The sequence below is a fragment of the Hippocampus zosterae genome, chromosome 4 (genome assembly GCF_025434085.1).
Source record: "Hippocampus zosterae strain Florida chromosome 4, ASM2543408v3, whole genome shotgun sequence".
Classification (NCBI taxonomy): Eukaryota; Metazoa; Chordata; class Actinopteri; order Syngnathiformes; family Syngnathidae; genus Hippocampus; species Hippocampus zosterae.
Window position 1 is genome coordinate 21,680,093 of NC_067454.1, and position 27,248 is coordinate 21,707,340.

The 27,248-nt window shown below is 44.7% G+C and overlaps 2 protein-coding genes across 5 annotated transcripts in view; both read right to left on the reverse strand.

The window, feature by feature from the left end:
* Nucleotides 1-6,901: 6,901 nt before the first annotated feature.
* On the reverse strand, nt 6,902-8,425 carry LOC127599419 (40S ribosomal protein S17-like). The gene is made up of 5 exons (XM_052063390.1): nt 8,336-8,425; nt 7,800-7,951; nt 7,270-7,375; nt 7,117-7,182; nt 6,902-7,033 (listed from the first exon to the last, which is right to left on the reverse strand). The coding sequence occupies exons 1-5, from the start codon at nt 8,336-8,338 to the stop codon at nt 6,956-6,958; spliced, it is 405 nt and encodes a 134-aa protein (XP_051919350.1). The 5' UTR covers nt 8,339-8,425; the 3' UTR covers nt 6,902-6,955.
* A 2,931-nt stretch (nt 8,426-11,356) lies between these two features.
* csnk1g1 (casein kinase 1, gamma 1) overlaps nt 11,357-27,248 on the reverse strand; it is a 46,637-nt gene continuing 30,745 nt past the window's right edge. The window contains exons 8-14 of one of the 4 annotated variants that reach the window (XM_052063206.1): nt 20,456-20,540; nt 20,120-20,268; nt 19,932-20,039; nt 18,448-18,558; nt 16,882-16,988; nt 13,991-14,014; nt 11,357-12,423 (exon numbers count right to left, since the gene is read on the reverse strand). In XM_052063206.1, coding sequence (XP_051919166.1) covers nt 12,369-12,423; nt 13,991-14,014; nt 16,882-16,988; nt 18,448-18,558; nt 19,932-20,039; nt 20,120-20,268; nt 20,456-20,540 — 639 coding nt within the window. In that variant the 3' untranslated portion in view covers nt 11,357-12,368. The remainder of the gene's footprint in view (nt 12,424-13,990; nt 14,015-16,881; nt 16,989-18,447; nt 18,559-19,931; nt 20,040-20,119; nt 20,269-20,455; nt 20,541-27,248) is intronic. The other 3 variants (XM_052063209.1, XM_052063207.1, XM_052063210.1) reach the window with 3 other exon arrangements.

Genomic DNA, 27,248 nt, shown 5'->3' on the forward strand with positions numbered 1-27,248 from the left:
CTATACATGGTGGTTTTTTTTCGGCCAAAAACACCTTACTATATATACATGGTCGTTTTTTTTTTTCAGCTAAAAACGCCATTCTATACATGGGCCTTTTTTTTCAGTTAAAAATGCCTGACTATACATGGGCGTATTTTTTGGCGGCTAAAAATGCCTCACTCTACACGGTCGTTTTTTGGGGCTAAAAATGCCTTACTATACATGGTGGGTTTTTTTGGCGAAAAACGCCTTACTATATATACATGGTCGTTTTTTTTTCAGCTAAAAACGCCTTACTATCTTTACATGGTCATTTTTTTCTGCAAAAAAATGCCTTACTATACATGGTGTGTTTTTTCGGCCAAAAACGCCTTTCGATACATTGTCGTTACATGGTCGTTTTTTGGTGCAAAAAAACGCCATACTATACATGTGCGTTTTTTTCAGTTAAAAATGCCTGACTATACATGGTCGTTTTTTTACTGCCAAAAACACCTTCCTATGCATGGTCGTTTTTTTCAGCTAAAAACACCATACTATACGGTCGGTGAAGGCCCTCGTTATCGAGGAATGCGGCCCCCAGGACAGGGCGACGGCTCCTGGTGTTTGTGTCTCCGATGACTGTGGAGGCCTAGTCTTCCCCGAAAACCCCGCCTGCAGGATTGACAGAAGTGCGTTGGGGGGCCGGGCGGTTGCAGGGCCCTCTCCTTCCTCCACGCTCGCCGGTCGTCCTCCGCAGCGACACGTCGAGTCTCGAAGACCCGGACCCCGCCCCGCACAGCCCCACGCCAGGCCACCCGATCCGCGGCCAGGTCAGCCCACTGTGCCGGGGGAATCCGGCACCGCTGAAGATGACCCTTTAGCTGGTCTTTGAATCGTCTTTTCAGGGCACCGCGGGGACGGGTGCCCTCCAGCAACTCCTTGTAGAGGAGCTGCTTCGGGAGACGGTTGTCGCTCATCCGCTGCACGTGGCCGGCCCACCGCAGTTGGGCCAAGGTGATCATGGCCTCGATACTCGTGAGGCCAGCCCAGGTGAGGATCTCATTATTAGTCAATCTCTCCTCCCAGGAAACGTTGAGAGATCGGAGTGTGGAGGCCCAAAATCAAGCTTCACTTTAATTTTGTGGTACAAAATTTTTTTTATATAGTGCAAAAAATTGTCCTTGGTGGAGCCTCTCGAGCCTCTTGATGCTGCTCCGATAGAGGGTCCAACATTCGGCGCCATAGAGAAGGGTCGGGAGGACGACAGACTTATACACCATGATCTTCGTGTTGATGTAAATGGCGTGATTCCTGAAGACCCTACGACAGAGGCGTCCAAAGGCTGTGTGGGCTGCCTGGATACGGTGAGTGAGGTCCTCCGTGAGGCCGGCGTCCTGCTGGATAATGCTACCCAGGTAAGGGAACGCCGAGACCTGCTCGATGGGTTCATCGTCTATGGTGATTTGGGGTGGATGATGGTTCAGGTGGAGGGTCTTTGTCTTTTTGGTGTTGACGGAGAGGCCAAAGGTCCTGTACGCCGCGGCGAAGCCGTCCGCGATAAGCTGGAGGCCCCCGGACGAGTTGGAGACCGCAGCATTGTCATCAGCGTACTGGAGTTCGCTGACGGTCGTGACCATGGTCCCCCGCTTGCTCCTCAAACGGCTGAGGTTGAAGAGCGACCCTTCAGTTTGGTAGCATAGACTGATTCCGTGCTCCTGGACAGGGGTGACGTGGTGGATGAGCGCGGCGATGTAGAGGCAGAATAACGTCGGCGCCACCGTTCAGCCCTGTTTGACACCGGTCCGAACCGGGAATGGGGGAGTCATTTCGCCCTGAGTCAGGACGCAACCCTTCATGCTGTCGTGAAACATCCGGATGAGGGATATGAATTTGGGGGGGCACCCTTGACGTTCCAGCACTTTCCAGAGTGCTGTTCGGGGCACAGAATCAAACGCTTTGGCCAGATCATAAAAGATGGCATGGAACTCCCTCCGCTGCTCCCGACACTTCTCCAGGAGCTACCTGGCGCAGAACACCATGTCCGCGGTTCCCCTGCCTGGATGGAAGCCCGCCTGGGACTCCGGAAAAACCCGCTCAGCGAGACAGGTGAGTCGGTCGGCCAGTATACGACAGATGAGTTTTCCAGCAGTTGACAGCAGGGAAATTCCACGATAGTTTCCACAGTCGAGTTTGTCGCCCTTCTTGAATATCGTGACGATGACGGAGTCCTTCAGTTCTCCTCGACCCAGCATTGAAGGATGAAGTTGTAGAGGCGGGTGAGGAGATGTGCACCCCCAGCTTGTAAAAGTTCTACAGGGATGTCGTCAACTCCAGCAGCTTTGTTCTTCTTCATCCTCCTCAGGGCTCCGGAGATCTCCCGGAGAGTCTGCAGCTCCGTCATCCAGTGTTGCACGGGGAGCTGGGGGACAGGATCGAGGAAGCCGTCTGCTGCGCATGTCGGACGGTTCAGGAGCTCCATGAAATGCTCCTTCCATCACTGGTGAGTATCCTCCTTTTCCTGCAGGATTGTGCCATCCTTTGCCTTCACAGCCATTGGAGGACTGTGACCCGGACCGATGATCTTCCTCGTTGCTTCGAAGAAGGATCTGGTATCGTGACGGTCAGCGAAACTCTGCATTTGGTGGGCAAAGTTGACCCACCATTGATTTTGGATCCTCCGGATCTCTCTCTGTGCTTCACTCTTGGCCGCCCGGTAGACTTCTTCAAGTCTCTTGGAGGAAACACAGTTCTGCTATGCAATGCGAGCCTCTCTCTTTCTTGAAATCAGTGGCTCAATTGCTTCCTGGTTTTCGGCAAACCAATCGGGATTTCTCCTCTTCCGGATACCGAGGACCTCTTCCGCGGATTTGGTGAGCGCAGTTTTCAAGTGCTCCCAGTCTGAGTGGACAGTGGCAGGAAGGGTCCGAGGTTGAGTGTCCAGTTTGTCCGCGAGGGACGTCTGGTACTGTTCGAGGACTTCGGGATTCCTCAGCAGCCCAACATTGAAACGTATCCTCTTGGGGATCTTCTTCCTTCTTTTCGCAGGCGCGATCTTCAGCCTAAGTCTTGAGGCTACCAGCCTGTGATCGGACCATCCGTCATCCATGGAGCGGATTGCCCTCGTGACCATGACGTCCGCTCGTAAGGACGTAATCGATCAGGTGCCAGTGGCCGGATCTTGGATGTTGCCAGGTGGTCTGTGCTTGTTGGCCATCCGAAACTGTGTGTTGGTTACCATTTCCGTCTCTGCGCAGAGACCAAAGAGTAGTTCTCCATTTTCGTTGCAGTTGCCAACGCCTTCCTTCTACAGAATCCCTCCCCAAAGTTGATGGTCCCGGCCCACCCGCGCGTTGAAATCCCCCAGAACCAAGAGCTTATCCCGAGGGTTGACGCGGAGGATCAGGCCACGCAGCGCGGCATAGAAGGACTCCTTCGCCTCCTCCGAGGCGTCCAGGGTAGGTGCATAGGCGCTGATGATCACAAGGGATTGGGATTGACATAGAGGTAGAGTGATGGACATGAGTCTCTCAGAAGTTCTTACGGGGATGATGTGATCCCTAACCAGATGTGACTTAACGCAGAACCCTACACCGTGAATTCTTCTCTCCTCCACAGCTCATCCGCTCCTGAAGAAGGTGTACCCGTGCCGAGGCTCCTCGATCTGCCCGGCACCAGGGAGACGGGTCTCGGAGAGGGCAACAATGTCCAGGCCGAGCTTCTGAATCTCAAGGGCGATGAGGGCAGTCCTGTGCTCCGGTCTATTTGCTCTTGCATTGTCCATCAGGGTTCGTACATTCCAAGCGCCGATTTCCAGGAAAGCAGTCCGGTTATTGTATTTGTATTTGTTTCGCCCGCATGAAGGATGAATCTGCTGGAGGCGGGTCTCCAGCCGATCGGTGGCAGTGATGGGCATGTTTAGGCCGCCTTTTATTGGCCTTTCCTCGGATTGAGGGGAGCAGCGCTAAGACTAAAGAGTCCTGCTCCGCCACCGTGGTCGCTGCCTCTCCCCTGCACCATCACCAGTTCGCAAGGGGAGCGACCATTGTGCCACGGCCGCCGACGTGTGGTTGCGGAACTAGGGACGTGGGCCCTCATCTGAGCCTGTCCACGACACCCCGCGCCATCGCCGCCGGACTTCTTGAGGTGAAGGGGATCGGGAGAAGGGGGAAACGGGTTGAGGGGGTAGGAGGGGGAGGGGGGAGAAATCGCCATCCTGGGGGCTATGTAGCGTGAGGGAGGGGGACGGGTCGCAACCCCGCCCCCGCGGCCAGGGTCCACGGCAGCGCGGTGGTCCAGGGGGTCTGCAGCACCCGAGGTTGGACCGTGGGTGCGCTGGGCCCGGTGTTTTATTTTGAAGGGTGGGCATTCCTTCATAACCAATGGGGATGGTCGGCTTGGGGATCCGCTCCGCCGCCTTGCTAGGCGCTTAACGCCAGGACTGCGGTGGATTTGTATACCGCCAGACGCGGTCCCGCGGGATTTTGCTGACCCGAAGGTCATTACCACTTCGCACCAACTCTCCAGTGATGGAAAGTCCCGTCAATTCGGCGTACTATACATGGGCTTTTTTTCAGTTAAAAATGCCTGACTATACATGGTCGTTTTTTCGGCTAAAAACGCTCGGGAGGCAGGGCGGGGGTGGGCTAAAAACGCCATGGTCGATTTTTTTTTGCTTAAAAATGTCTGACTATACATGGTCGTTTTATTTTCGTTGAAAAACACCTAATTATTCATGATCGTTTCTTGGGGCCTCAAAACCCCTTACTATACATGGTCGTTTTATTTTAATTTATTTCTGTTTAAAACGACTGACTATACATGGTCAATTTTTTGGGTTGAAAACGGCTGGCTATACAATGGACATATTTTTTTTGTTTCAAAAACACCTTTCTATAAGTGGTCTTTTTTTTCAGAAAAAAAAACACCTTACAATATATGGTCATTTTTTGGGGGGCTAAAACTCAGGTGTCTTGGACAACATGCAGGACAGCAGCCCTCCATGACCTGACTTTGACACGCCTGCTACACATGGTCATTAGAGAAAGCCTTCATATGTATGCAAACGAAGGGTGAGACCAGGATTTGTACCCTGCATCTTCCCACTGTTAAGCTGATGCCCAAACCAGTGGACCACGGTGGCGCTGCTATAACAAGCTCATAAGTAACAACCCAAAAAGGCCTTGACATACCTGGTCATTCAAAAAAAAGGCTTGAAATGCAAACTCTGCAGATGATGGCCGAGAACCTTGATTTGAACACTGCACTTCTGCGCTGGGAAGCTGACACAGGAACCATCGTCCACAGTGGCACTGCTTTATTGAGCTTGTAAGTAACAAAAAAGGTCTTCTTGTACATGGTTGTTAAAAAAAAGCTTGACATGAAAGCTTCCTAGAGGAAGGCCGGCACCTTGGATTGGGCTAAAACGCTTTACTACACATGGTTGATTTTTCGGTTAAAAACGCCTTACTTTCCACGGTTGTTTTTTTTTTTTTGGTTAAAAATACCTTACTATATACATGGTCATTTTTTTCCGGCTAAAAAAGCTTGACAAGACATGGTCGTTTTTTTTTTTCCGGTGAAAAACACCTGACTATACCTGGTCGTTTTTTGGGGCTAAAAATGTCGTTTTTTTCCCCGGCTAATACGCCAGTACATGGTTGTTTTTTTCGGCTAAAAACACCTTACTATCTTTACATGTGGGCGGCCCGGTTGTCCAGTGGTTAGCACGTCAGCTTCACAGTGCGGAGGTACCGGGTTCGATTCCAGCTCTGGCCTCCCTGTGTGGAGTTTGCATGTTCTCCCCGGGCCTGCGTGGGTTTTCTCCGGGTGCTCCGGTTTCCTCCCACATTCCAAAAACATGCGTGGCAGGCTGATTGAACACTCTAAATTGTCCTAGGTGTGAGTGCGAATGGTTGTTCATTTCTGTGTGCCCTGCGATTGGCTGGCAACCGATTCAGGGTGTCCCCCGCCTACTGCCCAAAGACAGCTGGGATAGGCTCCGGCACCCCCCGCGACCCTAGTGAGGATCAAGCGGCTCGGAAGATGAATGAATGAATCTTTACATGTTTGTTTTTTTTCCGGCTAGAAACGCCTTACTATCTTTCTATGGTTGTTTTTTGGGGGGCTGTAAATACCTTCCAATACATGGTTATTTTTTGGCGGCTAAAAGGTCCTTACGTGGTCGTTTTTTTCAACAAAATAATGCCTCACTATTTGTGTTCGTTTTTTCAGCTAAAAATGCCTTACTTTTATACATGGTCGTTTTTGGGGGGCAAAAAACACCTTCTGATATAGAGGCTCTGTCGAACCCACGAGACCGATTCACCGAACTCCTGGGATTCGATTGAACCCAGGTCAAGAACCACTGCTATACTGAACTAGCTGGTTCGCCGCCCTCCGGGCGGCTCATCAGCTAGTTCCTGCGGAAGGCTGGTAAGGTGGGCCTTCGGCCCACAAAAGTGTTGTTGCTTGGTTCAACGTTTTGTTCATCTTCATTGCTTATCGCGAAAATAAAGAGATGTTTAGCTCTACTAAATAACTAACAATTTTATTGCAATGCTTGTGGGTAGACAACATTTTTTCGCTAAGATGCCCGCGCGATCGTAGTGAGCCACTGCCTGAGCGGCGCGGTGAAGTAGGTACGTTTTGAAAAGGGACAGACGGAAGGACAGACCGCGTGCGGGACGACGCGCAATATATATAAAAATAAAAAGAAGATGAACTCATTTCGATGTCAATCAAATTGGAACACAGACAGATCATCCAATCTGATACAGAAAAGCTGAGCGTCCGGTACCAGCCGACTGCCATCTTGTCCTCGAGACGGCGAGCGTCCATGGGCGGGACAAAAAACAGTTTGTGTCCAATGATTGGGACAACCTACCCTGAACTCTCGAGAAGTTTTATAGATTTTTAATTTTATAGAAAAGAACCATGGTTGATTGTCACCCAGCAATGACATGCCTTTATTAGCAAAAGGAGTAAGAAGGCTCTATAGTCCTCGTGGGGTTTTGAAGTTCATTCCAATAACGGGCTGAGTCACTTGAAGCTTGGAGATGTTCCCAAAATCCTGCAACAAAGACGACACAACATGTGAACATTAGAAAGTCACTTCGAATTCAACTCAGTAGGGGTGTGCGCGTGTGCACTTACAAGTAGCTTGAGCATGTCTTTGGTCTCGGGGTCCACCTCAATGATCTCCTGGTCCAAAGCCGAGATCTGGAGGAGGATACACACGTTGTGACTCATGCTACTCAGCATCCCAGATGATAATACATATAAATGAATAAAGCGTAAAATTTGGACCTCAGGCACATAGTTGTCCCTCCTCTCCCGCTCCTCCTCCTGAAGCTTGATGGAGATGCCCCTCACTGGACCGCGCTGGATGCGCTTCATCAAGTGTGTCACGTAACTACGACACAAACAATTAGCTGAGTAGACGAAACACTTCATATTAAATAAGTTGTGCCCCAATAATTAGCAAACAAAGTCTGATGAGAATCAATACAAGAGCTGGATTTGACGTAATTATAATATAGGGTGCTGCCATTTTTTTTGCGACCAAGTTCTTGTGTTGAATTGTGCACCAGGGGTTGTCACAAGCAGGGACTTACACAAACTTTTAATAGTCCCAAATACGTGTTCTTCTTTGGCAGCTACCATTTTAAAGGCTAAGGACAGTTGTCTTCAGTCCATCGATTTCATTTCATGCGTAGTATTTTGGTGACATTTTAATTTTGCTAACTGTTTAGCTGACTGACTGACGCGTCCTCGCAAAAATTCCCTCCCATCAATTGACTTGTTTGCTCCCACAGAGGCGCAGGCTTCAAACTCACCCTGCGATTTTGTTGCGAAGAGGTTTGCTGGGGATGATGGCGATTTCCTCACACAACCGCTTGTTGGTGTGGAAGTCGTTGCCCAGGCGCGTGTAGTACTTCTCGATGATGACCCTGGCGGCCTTCTTGACTGTCTTCGTCCTGACTCGTCCCTGATGATACCCAAAAACAATACAAAGCCTCGTCACTAGCTATGACAGGTAAACGCAGCCACAAGCACACGGTGTGGGCAGTTCCTTCTCCCATTGCCAAATTGGCTACCTTACTCTAACGCACCCAACTCGGTGTTTGCACAAATGAGATTTTTTTTTTTTGCTACAGGCAGCGACTAAACGGATACCCTCTGAGTACAGTCATATGTGTACTGTATTCCTTCTCCATCGCTGTCTGCAGTACACAAAAAATGTAATATCAAGAGGAATTATTGGTGTAATTTGCGTGAAAAACACCGTTTTTACTGTTGACTGCGCACTTAGAAGGTGCTGATGGAGAACGATTGTTACAGGTTGTTCGTTCGAAGCGTAGCTGATACCCACCATGTTGATTCAGGCCGGTTAAAGAGGGCGTACTCAACTTTGAACCGGAAGTTACAAGACGCACCAAAACCACACACTGGAAAACACTGCCACCTTGCGGTCAGAGGCGGTAATAGCAAACGTCACCATGCGGCTATTTCGAAAAAAATGAACGTGAACACCGACATCAGTTATTTAGAATTGTATGCTTTTGTATATCCCATTGAAAAAAATACACATTTAAAAATGTAACTGGCTTAGCACAGACTAATGTGCAGTATATGTTCATAACTAAAATATGGATTTTCATTATTTGGGAAATTTTATTTCACAAAAATGATACCGTAACCACATAATGTCCTAAGGACTTGAAAAACAGGCGTATTGATATGTTAAAGTTGTTATATGTACTCAGTGGTTTGAGGGAAAAATGGTGATGCTTTACAAATACTGTTTTCCCACAAAGCCTCCTTACAAAATATTAAGAAAAAGTATCATAAAAAGCAAGTGATGATGAGAATCAGATTTGTTCTATTTACTCAGTGATTTAATATTCTCCCTTATCTCAAAGCATAATAAATCATGAAGAAGCCCCTTATTCGAGCTCAGGGAACAAAGGTTTGTTCCCACATAGTCGAAAATCACCCTGAATGTAATGGGCAATCCTTCAAGATTCGTTGAAACAGAAGTTTGTCAATTCAGAAGCATTGTAAAAGCAGATGTATAATGTACTAGTACAAACCAAAACAATAGCTAAAAGCAAAAGGTGGGGAAATCTTTTATTTGACATAAAAAAGGGTGCAAACTGGATTTCCCTTTAGGTGTGGAGGGAATAAAAAGTGATTTTTCATGTGAAACAAATCTAACATGAATCCAAGGAGGGGAAGAACAAGCAATTCATATAAAAAAAGGCAGGGGCAGTTTGGAAAAGTTTTCATCTAATTAAAAATCAGAACGACTAAAAATAGGAAACGTGGGTCCTTCACTGTTGAAGCCCTTGACCAACTCAAAGTACATTTTTGAAGTGACATTCATATTTCAACACAATAATACTTCTTTACAGTTTTAAGATTTCTCGTAATCATAGATCTGGTGGGAAAATTGTGTCGAGGGGGAAAATAAACTCTTGGAGCTGTACAACTACATTTTCCACAGTTTGGAAGGCGGGGGGAAAGAATCAAACAGTTTTTATATGGAATCCCAATAGAAAGAACCAAGACTACCATTGCAAAATCTGTACAATTTACAATTCTCAAATAAGCGTCACAACATTGCAGTAAAGGTCACCCTCTTCTTCAGAGAAAAAAAATACAGTATGTCCAAGACAATTCTACAGTACAGCAATGAGGAAAAGTGCCAGAGAACCCAAAAGGTATGAAGCCTTCCATAACCACTTGAACTCTCCTTAGCTTTGTTTTCTGCGTCTTTGACTCCAAAGCTCTGGATGTCACACACAACCACAAGCTTGACGCAACAAAACAGGATGAGCTCTAAAATTTGCTGGAAAGAAAATGGAATGTCTTTTTTTCCATGTTCACGAACCGGAAGCCATAACGTCTCACAGAGCCGACAATAGACGTGGTCCACGGGAGACGGAGCGCTGCCTTCCCGAGATAAGCCATGCACATACTAATCATACCGTAGCACTGCAGGAGGCCCACAAATGCAAAGGAAATAAAAGGCTGTCAAGTGCTGTGACACCCTGAAAGGTAGAGGCAGGAGCAAAGAAACCTCCCTCCTGGAGCTGTGACTACACTTTTCCTCGCTCTCTTCCAACACTTCCTGGTAACAGAATTCAGTCACCATGCGCTGTGATTTTTCTTTTCTTTTTTTTTTTTTAATGGCGGTGGACACAATTTAAGACCAAGGACATAAGATTGAACCAGGTGGGAAATCAAAAAATGAACAAAAACATTCAACTCTCCTGGCACAGATCAAAGGCAGTAGTAGTAGTCTCAGGAATGGCACAAGGCGAATCCAGGGGAAACACGAAACAAAACATAAACGGCTATTTAGTTTGGCTTCAGCACCTCAATATCAGGAACAGGTTCACCTTTTCTCAGGGAGCCAAAAGGACAAGGCCCTGCCTGCCTGCCGCCACTATTGGAGTCAGAGGTCAAAAGGGCTTCCAGCTGAACGTCTCATGTTGACCATGTGCCCAGCAGTCAACGGGCACCATCACATCCCAAAGGGAAGCCATACCCGTCATTCAAATAGCTCCATCGCCCACCGATTCCCCTCAGTCACTATGACAACGATGACTTCAACTATCAGAAAAGGTCCCGCAGATGCTCATATTCAAGTACTTTCAATAACACAACTTGGGCCTCACGTGAATGGCGAGGCCTAAGAACAAACCAACAGCTATACAGTGTAAATACACGCCACAAGCATATGGATTCGGTGAGATGGGGGACATCTGCAACTTTTGTCTTCAAATAATACGCAAACGCAGGTCCACTTAACACCGCACCCATGGCCTCCAGTGAGAGTGGATTCTTGTGTACATGCAGAGGTGGAGGGGGTCAGGGGCGGGACATGGCGTATACACACACACACACACACACACACACACACACACACAAAATGAGGGGTGACAAATGAACGTGTATTCCCCACCTGGCAAACACGGAACGCATAAAACGACATGATTGGAGAATGAGCAAAGGAGGAACAAACAAATGTAAGTAGTGCAGTCATGATCAAGCTTTTCTTTTTCTTTTTTCACATGTTGCTGCCTTTACCTTACTCATAAAGCCATGGCTATTTGGATTGAACAAACAATTGCATTGGAAAAAATATGTTCACATTAGCAAGACATGAACTAAAAAATAAAAATAAAAGCTGCGTTAGGAGGAAAGGCAAGGTGACGTACTGAGGATATTGTTTCAAGGCAGCCCTCCGCGATATGACGTCAAAACACAAATGGTGCGGATATAATCTCTCTCCAGGTTGACAACAGTCGGGATCATCGAGCATTGCTTTGCAGTGTCTGGGGGCTGGGGTGTGTCAGGCTGGAATGCATCAGTCACTCACACTTAAAAAATATATATAAATCACTTAACCCCTCAAACTGCTGCAAATATAACAACGATCAGATCAGGATGCCTTTTTTTTTTTTTAAACACCAGTCAAGTGAGGCGGTTGTTTGGGGTTAAGGCAGAGAACAGTAGTGTTGAGGAGCTCCAAAGCAACTACTGGTGCAGAGTCCATCACATCCCATCTCAAGAACATCACACGGCCTCTCCACCATAGTTTTGGTCTCACCTTGAAACGTTGCGCTCTTCCCTTCCCATGCACAGGACAAACGACATAAATGCTCCGAATTCACGTACTTTTCGGTTCATACATTCAGCGTGTATGTTGGGAGAATTAGTAAGAAAACTGGTGGCAACCAAGAGATAAATATCATAAATAGTTTCTTCTTTCCAGCCCAACTCAGAGCGTTCACAAAACAGGGCAAGAGTCCGGAGGGTTGTAGTGTGTCGAGAGGGGCACTTGATCTCGGAGCCGGAGCAGAGATCCTTCTCTGAGAGCACAGTGCAGGAGGAGGGTGTGTGTGTGCGCGCGCGTCTGGTGTCCTGTGCTCTCCGCTCCCACGGCTCACTTATTTGGAGGCAGAAAGTGCAGGAGCTAATGCAAGCGATTTATGCTCTTGGCTCCTCATGTGTCATGCTTTACATTCAGTCCCACGTCAGGAATACCCACAATGGGATTTTTCATCAAAAAGAGTTAGTGACGGGGAAATGAAATATGATTCAGCGAGTCTAACGATCAATCATAAATGACAGGAGGAGGAGGAGGGGGAAACAAGATGCAGAAAGGAGAAAAACGCACCTGGAGCAAAATTACGCTTTCAACACAATGTTATCCCGCAAATCCTGTATGGGGGGGGGGGGGGGATTCCCAGCAACTGAGCAAAGTGTGCCAAAAACATTTCGCTGGTCCTTTCAGAAAACGGCGCCATGGTGGGCTCTCCTTTCCCTGCGCTTGCATTCTGAATGGAACCTCACTGATTTCTGACAGCACAATCAACTGAACTGCCCGTAGACCATCATTTGTGTCGCGGTGTGTTCTTCTTCCGTTTTCGCTTGAAGAAGCAGCAGCACCTGCGGACAGAAACACACACATTCAACTAACAGTTAGGCAAATGATGCAACACCGGCAGCGCTTATACTGGTTCAGTATATGGGCAAAAGACAACTCTTTAGCCATCAATCAGGTGTTCGGCATGACCCTTTCATACCCTCCCCCCCTGAATCTCACGCCCTAATTTGAGTGTAGCTGGCTTCCAGATTTTGTGCCAACAATTGAAGGAAGGCCCTTTTTCTCTGCTCCAGTGCTGCTCCTATTTCCCAGTACGCAAGGCAAGGCACAATACGGCATTGCTTGTATCCGTTTGGTATATGAAGTAGCACAGAAGCCCGACTTCAAAGCAATCAACCACCTTTGCGATGAACGACAAGACAGACTCATATAGCCGCCAAGGAGGAGCTTATTACTGCTGCATATTTCCAATTTAATGATCCACAGTGTACGCTGAAAATTACTTTGGCTCATTTGCGTCAAAATAACTTCTAAATATATTATTTTAACAACTGAAAGGGGAAAAAAAAAAGATTGTCCAAGGGAAAAGAATGTAGAGGAGTGCACACAAAGAGCAAAGACATGATGAGCCAGTGGGGTTCAATAAATAAACACAGAGACAACAAAGTTGTAGATTATGACATGGCTGGGTCCTCTCGTTGTAATGCTCACGTTCCAAAAAGCTGACCGTATTTTCCGCACTATAAAGCGCACCTAAGTGTTCAATTTTCTTAAAAGCCGACAGTACGCCCGATAATCCGATGCGCCTAATAAAAAGAGACTAATCGTCTTTCTCGTCCCCATTGAATTGTTTCCCTGTTAGTGTTCCTATGCCATCCAGTGGTGATTATTTGTAGGAACCAATTGTAACCTAAAAGGGTTCTGCCCGATACTCAGACAACTCCTTTGTGAGCTCTACGAAGCCAGAATAAAATGAAGGTAATACGACAAGCATAGTTAACTACAGACTAGATGAAGGAAGAATGAGACAAGCAAGACCTTGAAGGATATTCAGCCCTTGCGGATGTGAGGCCACGAGGTTTGTGTGCCTTTTTGTTGAATCAATTGTATTCATAACTTTTTGTTCATTTACTGTTGTGTTATGACATTTGTATTCATATGTTTCATGTCCGTGATTGTTTCCAGTTCTCATGGCTTTGAGAACTACAGCTGCAGCGGTTATGAAGGCTTTACATAAAGAAAGCAGCATTGAATTGTGTTGTATTCCCTTGAGCGTAGCACCATCTAGTGAATGCAAAGCACAACCGCAGCCACTTTTGGAGCTTCTATTCCATGTATGAAAAGAGTTTTAAAATAGGCCATTCATTGAAGGTGTGTTTTATAATCTGAAGCGCCGTATTGTGTGGAAAATACGCCAACTCCTTTACCCTGCAGCCAAACAAAAAGGACCACGTCTTCCGACGCGTTTCAAGTCGCCACTCCTCGCGTTTGATACGCCATAGGCCACATGTCAAGGTGCTCCACTGAGTTTAGTTAAGATTCGAAACCCAACGAGTGGGTTGTGCCCAGCCTAGACTGATCCACTCCCTGTCCCATGAGGCTGAGGTGGACGAGCAGAGAGGGACTCACCACAGGTTGAGCATTTTCACGCAGCTACAGAAGAGAGAACAAAGAGTGTAAAGACAAAGGAAAGAAAGATTAATACAGCAAGAACAAGATGATGAGAACAGAGCGCGTGCAAAACACACACACGCACGGACATGAACAGACACGCACAGTGGGCAGGGGGTGGGTGGGGGGTACGACAAGGAACTAGACCACTTGCTAGTTCTGGATTGGTAACAGGATCTCAGGAAGTTCATGTTACAGCATTGGATTCAGCACCCACCGGATTTATGTGAATGACAAAACGAGAAGAGACAAACGCCTCCACACACGCGGCTCCTCATCTTGTCGATTTGAATTTTACTGGCAGGTAACACTGCGGCGTGCTGCCATGATGTTGATGCCACATGTTCGGTCGGTGACGCAGCTATCGCCACTCCACCTACACACCGTGTGGTGGAAACACAAGACGGGTCTACCATTTCAAATCTGAACTGGAGATGGAGGTCGAGAGAAGTAAGTGACTTCTCACTGCACCTGCATGAATTCAGCTTCCACTATCGAGTCTTGAATCCATCAGGAAAACGTGAAATGCTTCCGGAAAATGCTTTTGGACCACTCCCGTGATAACAATCATCTCATTGTGTCCTTTCCACTTTGACCAAGCACTTCCACTCCCCCATCACGGTACATTTGGGAGGAATGGCAATGTTAAAAATGGCTTGATTTTTGACCATGAGGTCTGATTCACTGCATCATGTAAGGAAATAGCCAAAAAAGCCACGGTGGAAAATACTTCCACTCCACTACTGTGCGAGACTTGCGGATGAAACTCGGCAGTAAACATTTTTCTTTTTCCTCCTCTACAACAGAAATTACTCGTACCCAAAAACGGTCACGTTTCATCAGATTCAGAAAGCCACAGAATTTCTGCCATGTTAATATTGATGGGGGTGCTAATGTCCAATGTTTTACCCGTCATAAAGGAATCGCCAAGTATATTGCGCATGATTTTGTATTCGCGTTAGGTCATGCGGCATCTTCTAAAATCTGGTGTTGTGCTCTGTAGATCTACTGCACAACATCTTCCAGGAGTGTGGAAATTTATGTGCAGCGCCATTTCACTGCGATTCCCTGTTAATTAGCTGGCAGCAGCATGAATCCTGTCGGAGCCATCAAAGTACCTGCCAGCCACGACGCCAATCATCATATCAAACAAATGAATGAATGGACACCACTGGAGGACTGCTCATCATTATACAAAAATAGAAACGAGTGCAAATGAGTGCGATTCATAGAAAGTACATCATTTTCTGTTGAATCTTGATATCCAGTAGGGAAGGGGTGCCACCGTTATATGTAATTGACTGAAATGAAGGTTGCCCAATTTATTTTATAAGTTAATATTAGAAGTCATTTTGGTATTTTGAGCCTCGGTGCTGAAGGAAGATGTGTACGTGCTACGTTATCTTTTTACAGTGCAGTTCACCGAAGCCCCACCAAGAGGTGTCTCTTGGAGCAGATTGGAAGATAAGAGACAGCCGCATGGAAAATTGTCACAGCATTTAATTTTTCCACATTTTCTTATGTAACAGCCTCATCCCAAAATGAAATCAATTCTTTTTCCCCCTCAAATTTCTACAAACAATGCCCGATAATGACAATGTGAAAAAGGACGTCTGTACTTTGCCCTCTATACAGACTCGTTTCCAAGGTCCTAGCGGTGAAAAATCATGCCAACTTAATGATGCTGACTTGTATATACGGGTAAATATTTTTTTCTGTACCCTTTCCAGATTTGTGCTTCAAGACAATCCTGTCTTGGCGGTCGACAGACAACTCCTTTGACTTCATGCTTGGTTCGTGTTCAAACATGCACCATCATCTGTGGGAGCTTATAGAGAGGTGTGCGCTTTTCCAAATCATATCCAGTCAAGTGAATTTACCAGAGGTGGACTCCAGTAAAGCTGTAGGAAGCTCTCAAAGATGATGGGTGGAAACACGATGCACTTGAGCCCAACTGTCAGCTACATGGCGAAGGCTGTGAATACTTGTGATTTTTTTTCAATTAAAAAAAAAAACACTTGTTTTCCCATATTGTTGTGATGAAGTGTTGAAATATTTTGCGTGAAGAATTTTGGGAGGGAAAAACTGAATTCCCAGTATTTTGGAATGAGACTGTGGAATGTCGAAAAAAGTGGAGGGCCGTGAATACTTGCCGGATGTATTGTATATTAAAACCCCGGAGAACGCACGGGGTCAAATTTGGCCCCTATAAATTCTGCTACTCAAAGGCTACCCTTAAATCCCATAGGGTCAGATTTGGCCCTAATCCTACACTAGAATTAAAGCATTGAATATTTGAAAAAACATATGTTGGTGTTCAGTGAACATATAGCAGTCATTTAATGTATAATTCATCATTTTCCAAAGAAGAAAAAGGTTCTTGGGTTCTCCAGGGTTAAGAAACGTCATTCTTCATAAATTGAGTCAGGGTGACATTAACATCTGCATTTCAATTTCAATAAAAAAGCTGTCATTCCCTTTCAGTCACATGTTCCACCTAACAAGCACAACGGTTCTCATATGTAAGGAAGTAGCACCATTGAGGCAAGAAGCGCAAAACTTTGGGGGAGTGGTCAAAGCTGAAAATGAACACCTCAGACTTCACACGATAAGTGTGTTATGTTTGGGGGGGGTAGAATCACATGTAAATCTGATGGACAAATAGTCAAAGATGAGCAAGCCACACAGTCAAACAAGATACAAGCGGTTGGATCAAAATGATCAACAGTTCCACGGCATGGCAAAAAGGCAGCGAGAGCAAAGCAAAACGAGGTGGAGAGGAAGAGCAGGAAAGAGAGGAGGCAGCATAAGGACAAGGAAGAGAAGCGGTGCGGCAGTATGACACATACTTGGCCTCGTCGACCACTTCCACCTCTGCCTGGGCGGTGATCGGCGCATTGGAATGAGCTCCAAGCGGATCGTCGGCATTCAGCTCCCCGTTGGTTGAGCTGACCACCTGTGGCACACACAGACACACACATCATTCACATCGCATCTTTCCGCTTGTGCTCTCGACCGCACAAGTACAAGTTAACATGTTCGCCCGCATCAGCGTGAACCCAGCGGTGATTTCAGCGGGTGAAGACAATGCAACATTGCGACCGCACTGCTTTGCACAAGGGTCAGTCTCACAGTAGCAAAGAGCAAGCCGCACGTCAATAAAACAAAAGGCGCACTGCATTACTGGATGGGATTATGCAGTGACTGAAAGTTACACTGTTTCAGAAATGGTTCAAAGTCATGACAAAAAAAAAATCACGTCAGAACAGTATGCCTTACTAGGTGGCTGAACAGCATTCATAATATTGTACAGCACTGATATACCCATCATTGTTGCAAAAGAAGAACCCACGTGGAGAAGAGGTGTTTAGAAAAGAATGGACCAAAGAATATCCGGTATACCATACGCTCCACAAAATCAAGTCACGTTTAACTGTTGCGGCGTCCGAGCATTATACATCAAATTCAAGGTTCTTATTTTTATACTTCTACATTAAAAAATATTAGGTGTGTGGGGTGAATTATTGAGATTACTTTTACTTCTTCCTTGTTAATAATTGTGCTTCATCATTGCCTTATGTATTTCAGCTTGTTTTGCATTTATACCATCATTATGGTTTAAATGTTAACATTAAGATGACAACAGCTTGATCCTGCAATTATTTTTCACAGTTTCTGAAAAAAAAAATTTTTTTTGGGAAAGCTGTACAAATCGGAGGTCTACCAACATCCTAGAATTGAGGAATTGAGTGTAATCCAGATTCAATGTCCCACTGTATGGTGAGATGGATGGTCCTCTTAGAGACCATTTCAGAAGTACAGTAAGCACTAATTCGGGTCATCCTGCCATGCAAGAAGCTTCGTGTTTTCCCGAGGTACGCAAAGATGTCATGACGAGAAATAAAATCTGCTGTTACGTGGCATCATCGCTGTCCGTGGGGTCAGGCACCATGATGACATGCATATGGTGGTGGTCGTGGTGGTGGTGGTGGGGGGGGTGGGGGGGGGGCAATCACCAGCAAGAGGCACACAAGTTTGGGTGGTCATGACAATATATCTGTCTAATACACCTCATTGACCAAATGGGACAAACTATGCATTCGAACATTTTGAATGACAAGGCGTGTGTAACTCTGATCAATTTCAACGAGTAATTCCGTTTCTCAGTTTATGGAGAGAAATTAATCTGTGAATCTGTGTTAATCTGTCCTACAGTAAACCGGTTGCTTCTATGACAATGATGAAAAATGTTGCACCAAGGCTAAAGCATTTTCATGAAAATTTGGAAGGGGTTAGGTGCTTCTTGTTGAGAGGCCACCTGTGCACTTGAGACAATGCCACCAAGGTGCTATAAGACAGATCTGAGGCATCAGACTTGGATGGGGTGACTGGGTGATCAGGTGAGGGGTGTATACCTGCACTGAGCCCCCGTGCCTGTCCGCTGCTAGGTGAGAGGTCAGGTAGGAGGAGTTTGCTTGGCGAGAGGGCTGCACCTCCCATGCTCCTCGTCGATCAGAGACTGCCGTCTGCTCAGGAGTTGGGGAAGCCGAGTGACGGGGGAGTAATGAGAGAGGGAGGGATGATGGAACAGTTGCATTAGGAAAGATGGGTATTCAAGTGTGCCAGGCCAGGTTCATGCAAGCACCATGGAAATTGGAGAACAACCAAAACAACAAAATGATAGTCAAATCAAACCAAGCAAGGTTAATAACCAGCCAGAGAACTGAAACAAATGTGCCAGAGACCAAACAAATGGTCAAAAACTGCCTTCTGCTTCAGCAAAAAATAACATAAAATCCGACTGAACCAATGATCAACCATCTACTGTGTTTCAGAAAACAAAACCTCATTGTTTATGAAGACATTTTGGAATCAAAATCAATACAATGGCAGTATTGAGAAGTGATTTCAATACTTGACAGTTGTCTAATCAGTTTCAATCTTCCATGCCACTCAAATTGTACGCCACTTTTAAACTATACTACTGTCACATCATGTGGAAAGTGTTAAAAAAAAACCATACCGAACCTAATTACATTGGCTTTAACTGAGCTATTCAACAGCTTCCGATCCATGAGGCATCACTTTAACACGGTGGAGGGGTTTGTGTGTCCCAATGATCCTAGGAGCTAAGTTGACTGGAGCTTAGGTCCAAGGTGAAGGACCAAACATAGGCAAGGCTCAAAAGACCCCTATGATGAATAAACCGTTCTCCCATGCCCGGATGCGAGTTGCCTTGCCGGGGCCCCGCTCTGGAGCCAGATCTGGGGACTCCCTGGTTCTGTTGGTAGACTTCAATGCTCATGTGGGAAATGACAGTGAGACCTGGAAGGGTGTGGCTGGGAGGACCACCACCCCCCACCCCCGATCGGAGCCCAGGTGGTTTTCTGTTATTGGAGTTCTGTGCTCGTCACAGTTCGTCCATAATGAAGATCATGTTCTAACATGATGGTGTCCATATGTGCACTTGGACACCAGGACACCCGAAGCCATAGTTCGATGCTCGACTTCATGGTTGTGTCATGGGATTTGTGGCTGAATGTTTTGGACACTCGAGTGAAGAAAGTGGCGGAGCTGTAAATTGATCTGGTGGTGTGCTGGCTCTGATGGACAGACAGTGGGTCCAAGTGGACCATGTTCTGTGCCTCCATTGTTGAGGTGGGCGATTGGAGCTGTGGCAGTCAGGTGGTTGGTGCCCGTCATGGCAGCAATCCCCGAACACGCTGGTAGACACGTTTCTTATTTGTAGTTAGGTTTGCTTCTCTATCAATATTAATTGCCATCAAATTAACATTTTAGCGTACCTTTCTATTTTCTGAATAGAAATTGCTGTAGCCATATGTGCACTTGAGCGCACCAACCTGAACGCGCATCGTCCCAAATACAAAAGCTTTCATACCTGATTTCTTATTGGTGGGTGTGCAGAGGTCCGGTCTCTGTGGGGATGGCTCTCTCTCGTGACTGCAGACGCCCCAGAGTCTATATGGACATATCCCACTGGCGTGGGCTAAAGGGAGGAGAGAACTCAAACATGAATCGGATGTGATATTTATACTTGACAGTTCACATTTGACATGTTTTACTTACAATCTGCCTGCCAACCCAGTCGTACGTGTAGTCGAAGGTGTATCCTTTGCGCTCAAACAATTCAGTGAATAAAGTCCTCAAATATTCATAGTCTGGCTTTTCAAAGAAGTCTAGCCGTCTTACATATCGCAGGTAGGTGGCCATCTCCTCTGAATGAAACAACATCACAGGTTGTGAATTTAAGACGGGTAACAACATGCCCCGGTGCTTGTGGTGGTGACTTATAAATTATATCATCTTTATCCATATTATTTCTACAACTGCCAAATACGTTTGATAATTGAATGATTAACGGCTCTGTGGATTAGCAATACACAGGTAAATTCAGCAACATACCTGGAAAGTTCTCACACAGGACCTCGATGGGAGTGTTTCGTTTAGTGTCTCCAATCTTTTGGTATCGCTCTTTCAGTGTGTCAGCCTGCGGGAGATCCAACATATATCGAGCTCATGACATGAAGCAGTTGTATGGACTACCACAGGGTAACGATGTTTGGATGGTCAACCAAATGTATGCACACCGGACACGCCTAAATATAACATCTCTTTTGTCTCTGGGAATTTTCGGGAATTCTTTTTTTGTATTTTTTATTTCATTTCTATTCAAGTTTACCTCCAAGGTGTTGCATGGGAATGGGTCGGGGGTCATTTGTTCTTCATACCATTCTCCTCCAAGCATTCACACAGTTATGGGCCTTGCACCAAGGCCTTCTATAAATCGTTCATGCTTTATGAAGCATAGAATTGCCCTCAAAAATTTTGATACAATGAAAAATTCAGATTCAAAGGAACTGGTATACCTCAATTCCTTGCTCGTATATTATATATATATGAGCAATATATATATATATATTGCTCATAAATTATATATATGAGCAATATACACACACACACACACACACACACACACACACACACACACACACACACACACACACACACACACACACACACACACACACACACACACACACACACACATTCCTGCACTTGCTGCACAGTGAGGACCGAGTAAAAAGGCCTACAAAGCGAGGACCACCCTTTCTGCTTGAAAAAGAAATGAAAAAGACACATTTCTAGACACAGGAGGGCGCCCTTAGGCAATACATTCCTTTAGATTAAATAAAACACCAAAGGTTAAGAAAAAGTTTTTAACTAGATAAGTGAGGACCGGGCACTGGCCATGCGTTCTTAATGATTTTGAAGTAGATTAGGTGCCGTTCACCTTACTAAACATTTAATGATGTAAATTTATAATCAGATATATTATTTTTAAACAGTTTATCACCATTAATTTATGGGTACTGTCATTTATTTAGTTTTATTTAGTTCTGATATTTGTGTGTTCAATACGCCACATGTTTGCACTGTGGCTGAGAGAGGAAAGTATTTTAATCCGTGCTGTACATTACACAGAGAGCATATTTGACAATAAAAGCTGACTTGACTTTATGATTTATTTTTGACAAACAAAAGTACTCTTATTCAAAACTTACAAGAACACCTGAAAAACTTCAACCTTCAAAACGCACACTAAAAAAACTTGCTGCGCCACAACCTGACACATGAACCCGCATATACCCTACCAAATAACTGTGCTTTCAAACTCTATTCCTTTTCTCCCCTCTCTCTCATCCCATTCCCTCTCTCCCTTCATCTATCTCCCCCCTATGTCTCTCCCTCTCTCTATCTTTCATCTTCAAGCTTTTTTCCCAATTACATATCTTTTAATAATTTCATTGTGGAATATCTCTCCATGTGCGGTCTTCAAGGTCTGGCGATGCTTGACTACGACACTTAACGCAGTCATCTTTCCATGGAACTTTCTTTAATGCTACAAATTTTGAAAGGTGTCGATCAATTGCTGCTCTTTCCTTTGGAGTCCGGGTCTCTTCCTTTTTTTAGTTTCCAATTCTGGAGGGGAAAAAAAGAGGGTTATAGTGGTTTAGTTGAATATAAACAGATCTGAACACTGCCTTGACTGATAACAGGACCAGAATAAAAACTATCAAAAATGCATTGATTCAAAACATGTTTTAGGCATCTAGTTTAAAGCAACTTTGTTGACTTAAAAACACCTCAGCAGCAATTTCCCTCAAGGCATGATTCATGAGTGTTATGCTCTTTACATTATTTAATATTTTTCAATATCCTTAAAATTAATGTGGGGTTTTTTGCCTAGTCTCCGCCTTTAATGTCTTGTTTATCTATCTGGGCCCCCCAATTGGGTGGCAACCACTAAAGGGTGTACTCTGACTACAGCCCAATGACGGCTAGGATAGGCTCCAGCATGCCCCAAACTTTTGTTTTCTATTTCTGAAGCCTTCTATTGTGAAGAACATACAGAAAAAACAGTCTTTGCAAGTACAGTGATCCCTCGTTTATCGGGGTTAATGGGGACCGAAACCACCCGCGATAAACGAAAATCCGCTAAGTAGCAAACCCCCCCCACCCTCCATATAGGTATATGAACATGTGTACGAGTATAAATATTTATAAGGCCAAATGTACTGGTATACATGCATGTTTGTAGTAATTAACAGTACTTAATGCTATATACTAATATATTTAAACATGTATAAGTTAGGTTAGGTTAGTGTATAAATAACGAAATACAGTAAACACAGTCCTGTATATGTTGCTCTATGTGACTCGCTGTTGTTTTGATTATTTTCACTGCCTCTTGAGGACCTTTTGCAGCATTTTCACTTTTTTTAATGAATATGTTTGAAAAAATCCATGACACACAGAGGCAGTGATAAATGGTAATCCAGCGGCACTGTTGACATTCATGTTTCGAAGCTACAATCAAAGCCTGAACCACTGTGCCGATTTCAGAGCAACATATGTGGTGAATATTATCTAATACGGTATGCATTACCAGTTTTCCTTGTTTGCAGTGAAATGCATTATTTTACAATCCATTCAAATGTCAGATACCAAATATGTAACTTCTGGTTGCTGATGGTGTATTGCAGGAGTGACCAACTCATTTTTGGCACAGGCCACATTGTAGTCATGGTTTCCCTTGGAGGGCCATTATGAATTTTGGGAGACCATATACATATTTAATCACCTCCACATTACATACACCACTCATAACATATTGATGGATAACTACTTTTAAAATCAGAAGTAAAACATAATGATTGTTCTTGTGGACTTCATATGACATTTTGAGATTTTGGTTCAGACTTTAGCAAGCCTCATGGAATTCGACATGCTTTATTTGCTTTTGCAGGCCACATAAAATGATGTGGCAGGCCAAATCCGGCCCCTGGGCCTTGACTTTGACACCTGTGGTGTAGTGGTATACTCGCATGACTTGTGTGGGATCAGTTCCTGCTCAGTGATGGTGTGAATGTGAATATTTCTGGCTGCAAACATGATTTCGTTGTTGAGAGGTTCGACTGTATCTCTCTTTGGTCAGATTTTTTTTTAATTGGATTCAATTACAATCAGTGTGTTACTGTAACCAAATTATATCATAACCCTGTAAGAGAAATTGCTATACAATAGAAATTGAAGACAATTTTACAACTGAGTAGACCACTTCAACGACTCGTCTTTACATCTGCAAGTCACAGTGACTTGTGCTGTTTGAGTTTCTTAAATTGTTATACGGATCTATCCAACAGAAATTCATCTTACCAACTTCACTATGTTCTTTTCGAACTGCTGTCTTCTTCTTCCCAAGAGATCTGTGTCCAGTCTTTTTGTCCTCTTCATCTAAGAAAGTTGGCATGTTAGTATAATGGTAATGAAACTTTGAGTTGTGTTGACGATGCACTGACTCACCGCTGTCTTCAACATCATCGTCGTCATGTGTAAGTGTTGCAATCCTCTTTCGTTTGGTGGCGCTCCCTGATGTTGATGGTTGTTCTTGGCCATGTGTGAAAGATGCGTCATAGACTGTAAATAATAATAATAATATACTTTGGGTGAATATGCTTTGATGATACACATTTGTAATTCCTGATATATTGGAATGTACAAAAAACAATCAGGACTTGGAGCGGGGTGTCAAACATACGGCCGGCGGGCCGTTACCGTCCGACAAGCAGGTTTGATCAGGCCCGCAGGATCATTTAAAAGTGAAAAAAATGCAGAAAAGACATGGAACGAAAATTTTGAATAACATGCAATTCATGGAGTATCCGCTAGGGGACACACCGTTTTGATCAGAGTAGAAAGACACATTGTTTTGAGAAGAAGACAACAGCAGTCTAAGTCTGTCACTGAGACGGACGGACCCAAAACAGCAGATGCTATCAAGGACATTTTAATTCATTATTCTTTACACATTTAATGGCACTCTCTTTAGTTTGTAAGGTATAGGCAGGGATTAAATTTATAATTTATATGCACAAGGCTTAAAAATTCCTTTCTTCACAAATCTCCTTTAATCTAAAAGCGCATCACTGTATTTTTCAACACCAATTACTTGTTTAGTGCCCTTGTACAATCAGTTGCGATGCATATATGTGAATGATAAAAGTCAATCGCACATTTGTCTAAGGAAATCTAAGGTGCTTCATGAAATGTTTTGTAAAAAGATATGTTCATTAAATTTCTACATTTCCGAATGTTCTTGTGCTTCTTTATAGCAGAGTACGGTATAATTTTAATGGCTCGGCCCACTTAACATCTACCGAGGCCAATGTGGCCTGAGTTTGACAGAGTGAAATGAGTTTGACACCCCTGACTTAGAGTAAGAAAAAAAATCGTACTCATGCCAGGTCTGTAACATGTCACTTGTGCCAATGTTAGAGACTCACCCAATCCATGTCTTCCCAACATTGTCTTTTTTTTCTTGACAGTCTTCTTAACTGTCTTATGGCACACCCCTCCATCTATAAAATAATGTTTTGATAGAATCAAAGTTCTTTCCACATGCATCTCAGAAATATGCCAATAATACAGCAAAAGAGGATTCAAGTCGGACAAAAAAACATTACCGCCATATTCACTGCCAGAAACATCACTCATGTCGTCATCAGCGTCATCAGCATAATTTCTTTCTTTAATTGACTGCATCTTCGGTGGCCTTTTGTAGGTGCCTTGTAGCAAGATGATGTACTCAAATGAAATTCCTTACATCTCAGAAACATAGCAATGGTGCAGTGACAGATGGTCCAAGTCAAACTGAAAGCATTACCTGTGTTTTCAGTGTCCAAGTTGGTACTGTTACCGCCTCCATCATCTTCATCATCAGATCTCGTTGCTACAGCTGAATGTGGCACTTCTCATTCTGTGAAAGATGACATTTACACCATGTAAATATGGATGGAAGACATTCACTCTTGCTCCGAGAATGAAAGGGTTTTCTCATTTATGCAAATGGTCTGGACACAGAGAAAATGAGAGCTGTCAAGGTGAAGGAATTACTAAACATCCATCCATTTTCCAATCCGCTTTATCTTCACAAGAGTCGCAGGGCATGCTGGAGCCTATCCCAGCTGTCTTTGGGAGGTCAGCGGGGGACACCCTGAACAAGTTGCCAGCCAATTGCAGGGCACACAGAGACAACCATCTCAAACTCACACCTGGGGACAATTTAGAGTGTTCAATCAGCCATGCATGTTATGGGAATGTGGGAGGAAACCGAAGTACTTGGAGTAAGCCCACGCAGGTATGTGGTGGGAAAAATAAGCAAACGCCACATAGGAAGACTAGGACCGGAATTGAACCCTGCACCTTTGCACTGTGAGGTCGACAGGCTAACCAGCTTTAATCAGTAGTAGTTTAACGGTATTAGAACGGTATCGATCGCATGTTATCACTAACTCCATGTTTGATTAAAAGTTCTGTCTTTGATCATTGTTCGTTACTTTTAATCCACAGGACAGATGTGTGTCAGAACAGCACACGTGTGAGAATAGTGAGAGGCAGCTGCCTGTCAAGTTGCTGCAACATCCCCCCAAATAACTCGACATACATATGTGCGTGCTTTTGTTTGCTTATTGTTATCATTGAAAAAAAGGTTCTGGTTAAAGGTGCCAGAGGCAGAGGCAACTGGGATCAATTGGTGTCTAACTAAAAATTGTTGTAACTTAGAAGTAGGTCATTTGGTCAACATTAGGGCTAACGTTTGAATGTGATTAATTTGAAATGATTCAAGGTTTCTATATTAATTCCAAGCATGAACTCTAGAGCATATATTGGCATCCCTCTTCCTGCTATGACTACTAATGTTATTTTTATTACATACCATCTTGAGCTTCCTGTCGTCTCCCTGGATCTGGTCTTCTCTTTTTGCCACCTTTCAGACCTTTGGTTGAGGTGGCTGCATGTGCTCTTCCTTTTGAAATATTCACAGTCAGAAATCAGAAAACATAATTTTACACTAAAATATGAAGGTAAAAGAAAATATGCCGATAAAGACATGCACACTGTCGTGGAAACAAAGACAGAGGGAGAAAAGAATAAATGGAAGGGGATGACTTTAAAAATATATTAATTTACATACCAGTGATAACAGAGTCCAGGGTTTGCAGACTCTTTCCCTTCAGCGACTCTGTCCCACGTTCCATCGCAAACAGTAGTTTGGCAATCTTGGCCACTTGGAAAGTTTTATCGGTCTGCCGATAAAACTCACAATGGACTCTAATGTCGTGTCCCATAAAACGAGCAACTTGCTCGAGTTCCTGATTGTTCAGGTCGAGAAGCTGACATAAGGTAGCAACATGCTTCCTTAATTTTGTTGACCTCAACAGTTCTGGGTTTTTGGCCTTGCTCTCTTGTGCGTATTTTCTGAGGCACGTGTCACATCCACGAAGATTGGTGGTAGTTCCTTTTTTGGCCATCATTTAACTTCTCTGTTCCTTTCGATTTCATACCTTTTTGTTTTGATTTACATTTTGCCTTGAGGGCCTTAGCTTCATGCAAATCAATGTGGTCCTTTTCTGATCCACTGCTGTTGGACGACCGGGACCCCCTCCCTTCACTGAATGCTGGTTTGTGGTCATCTCCACTTTGGGCGGATGACACAGACTCCTCTGATGATGATGATGGTGTTGACCTTGTGGAGAAGGCTCCGGAATGAGTCTCAGCACCAGGCCTCTCTTTGAGAAGAGGTGTATGTTGCCCTGATGGTTGGGCTTTACGCATTTGAGCCTACACATCAGGG

Coding starts and splice junctions, on each gene's coding strand:
- LOC127599419 (XM_052063390.1), bottom strand. Junction 7,376..7,799: donor CTTCGCAACAAAATCGCAGG/GTGAGTTTGAAG, acceptor TTTGTGTCGTAG/TTACGTGACACACTTGATGA. Junction 7,183..7,269: donor GGGACAACTATGTGCCTGAG/GTCCAAATTTTA, acceptor ATCCTCCTCCAG/ATCTCGGCTTTGGACCAGGA.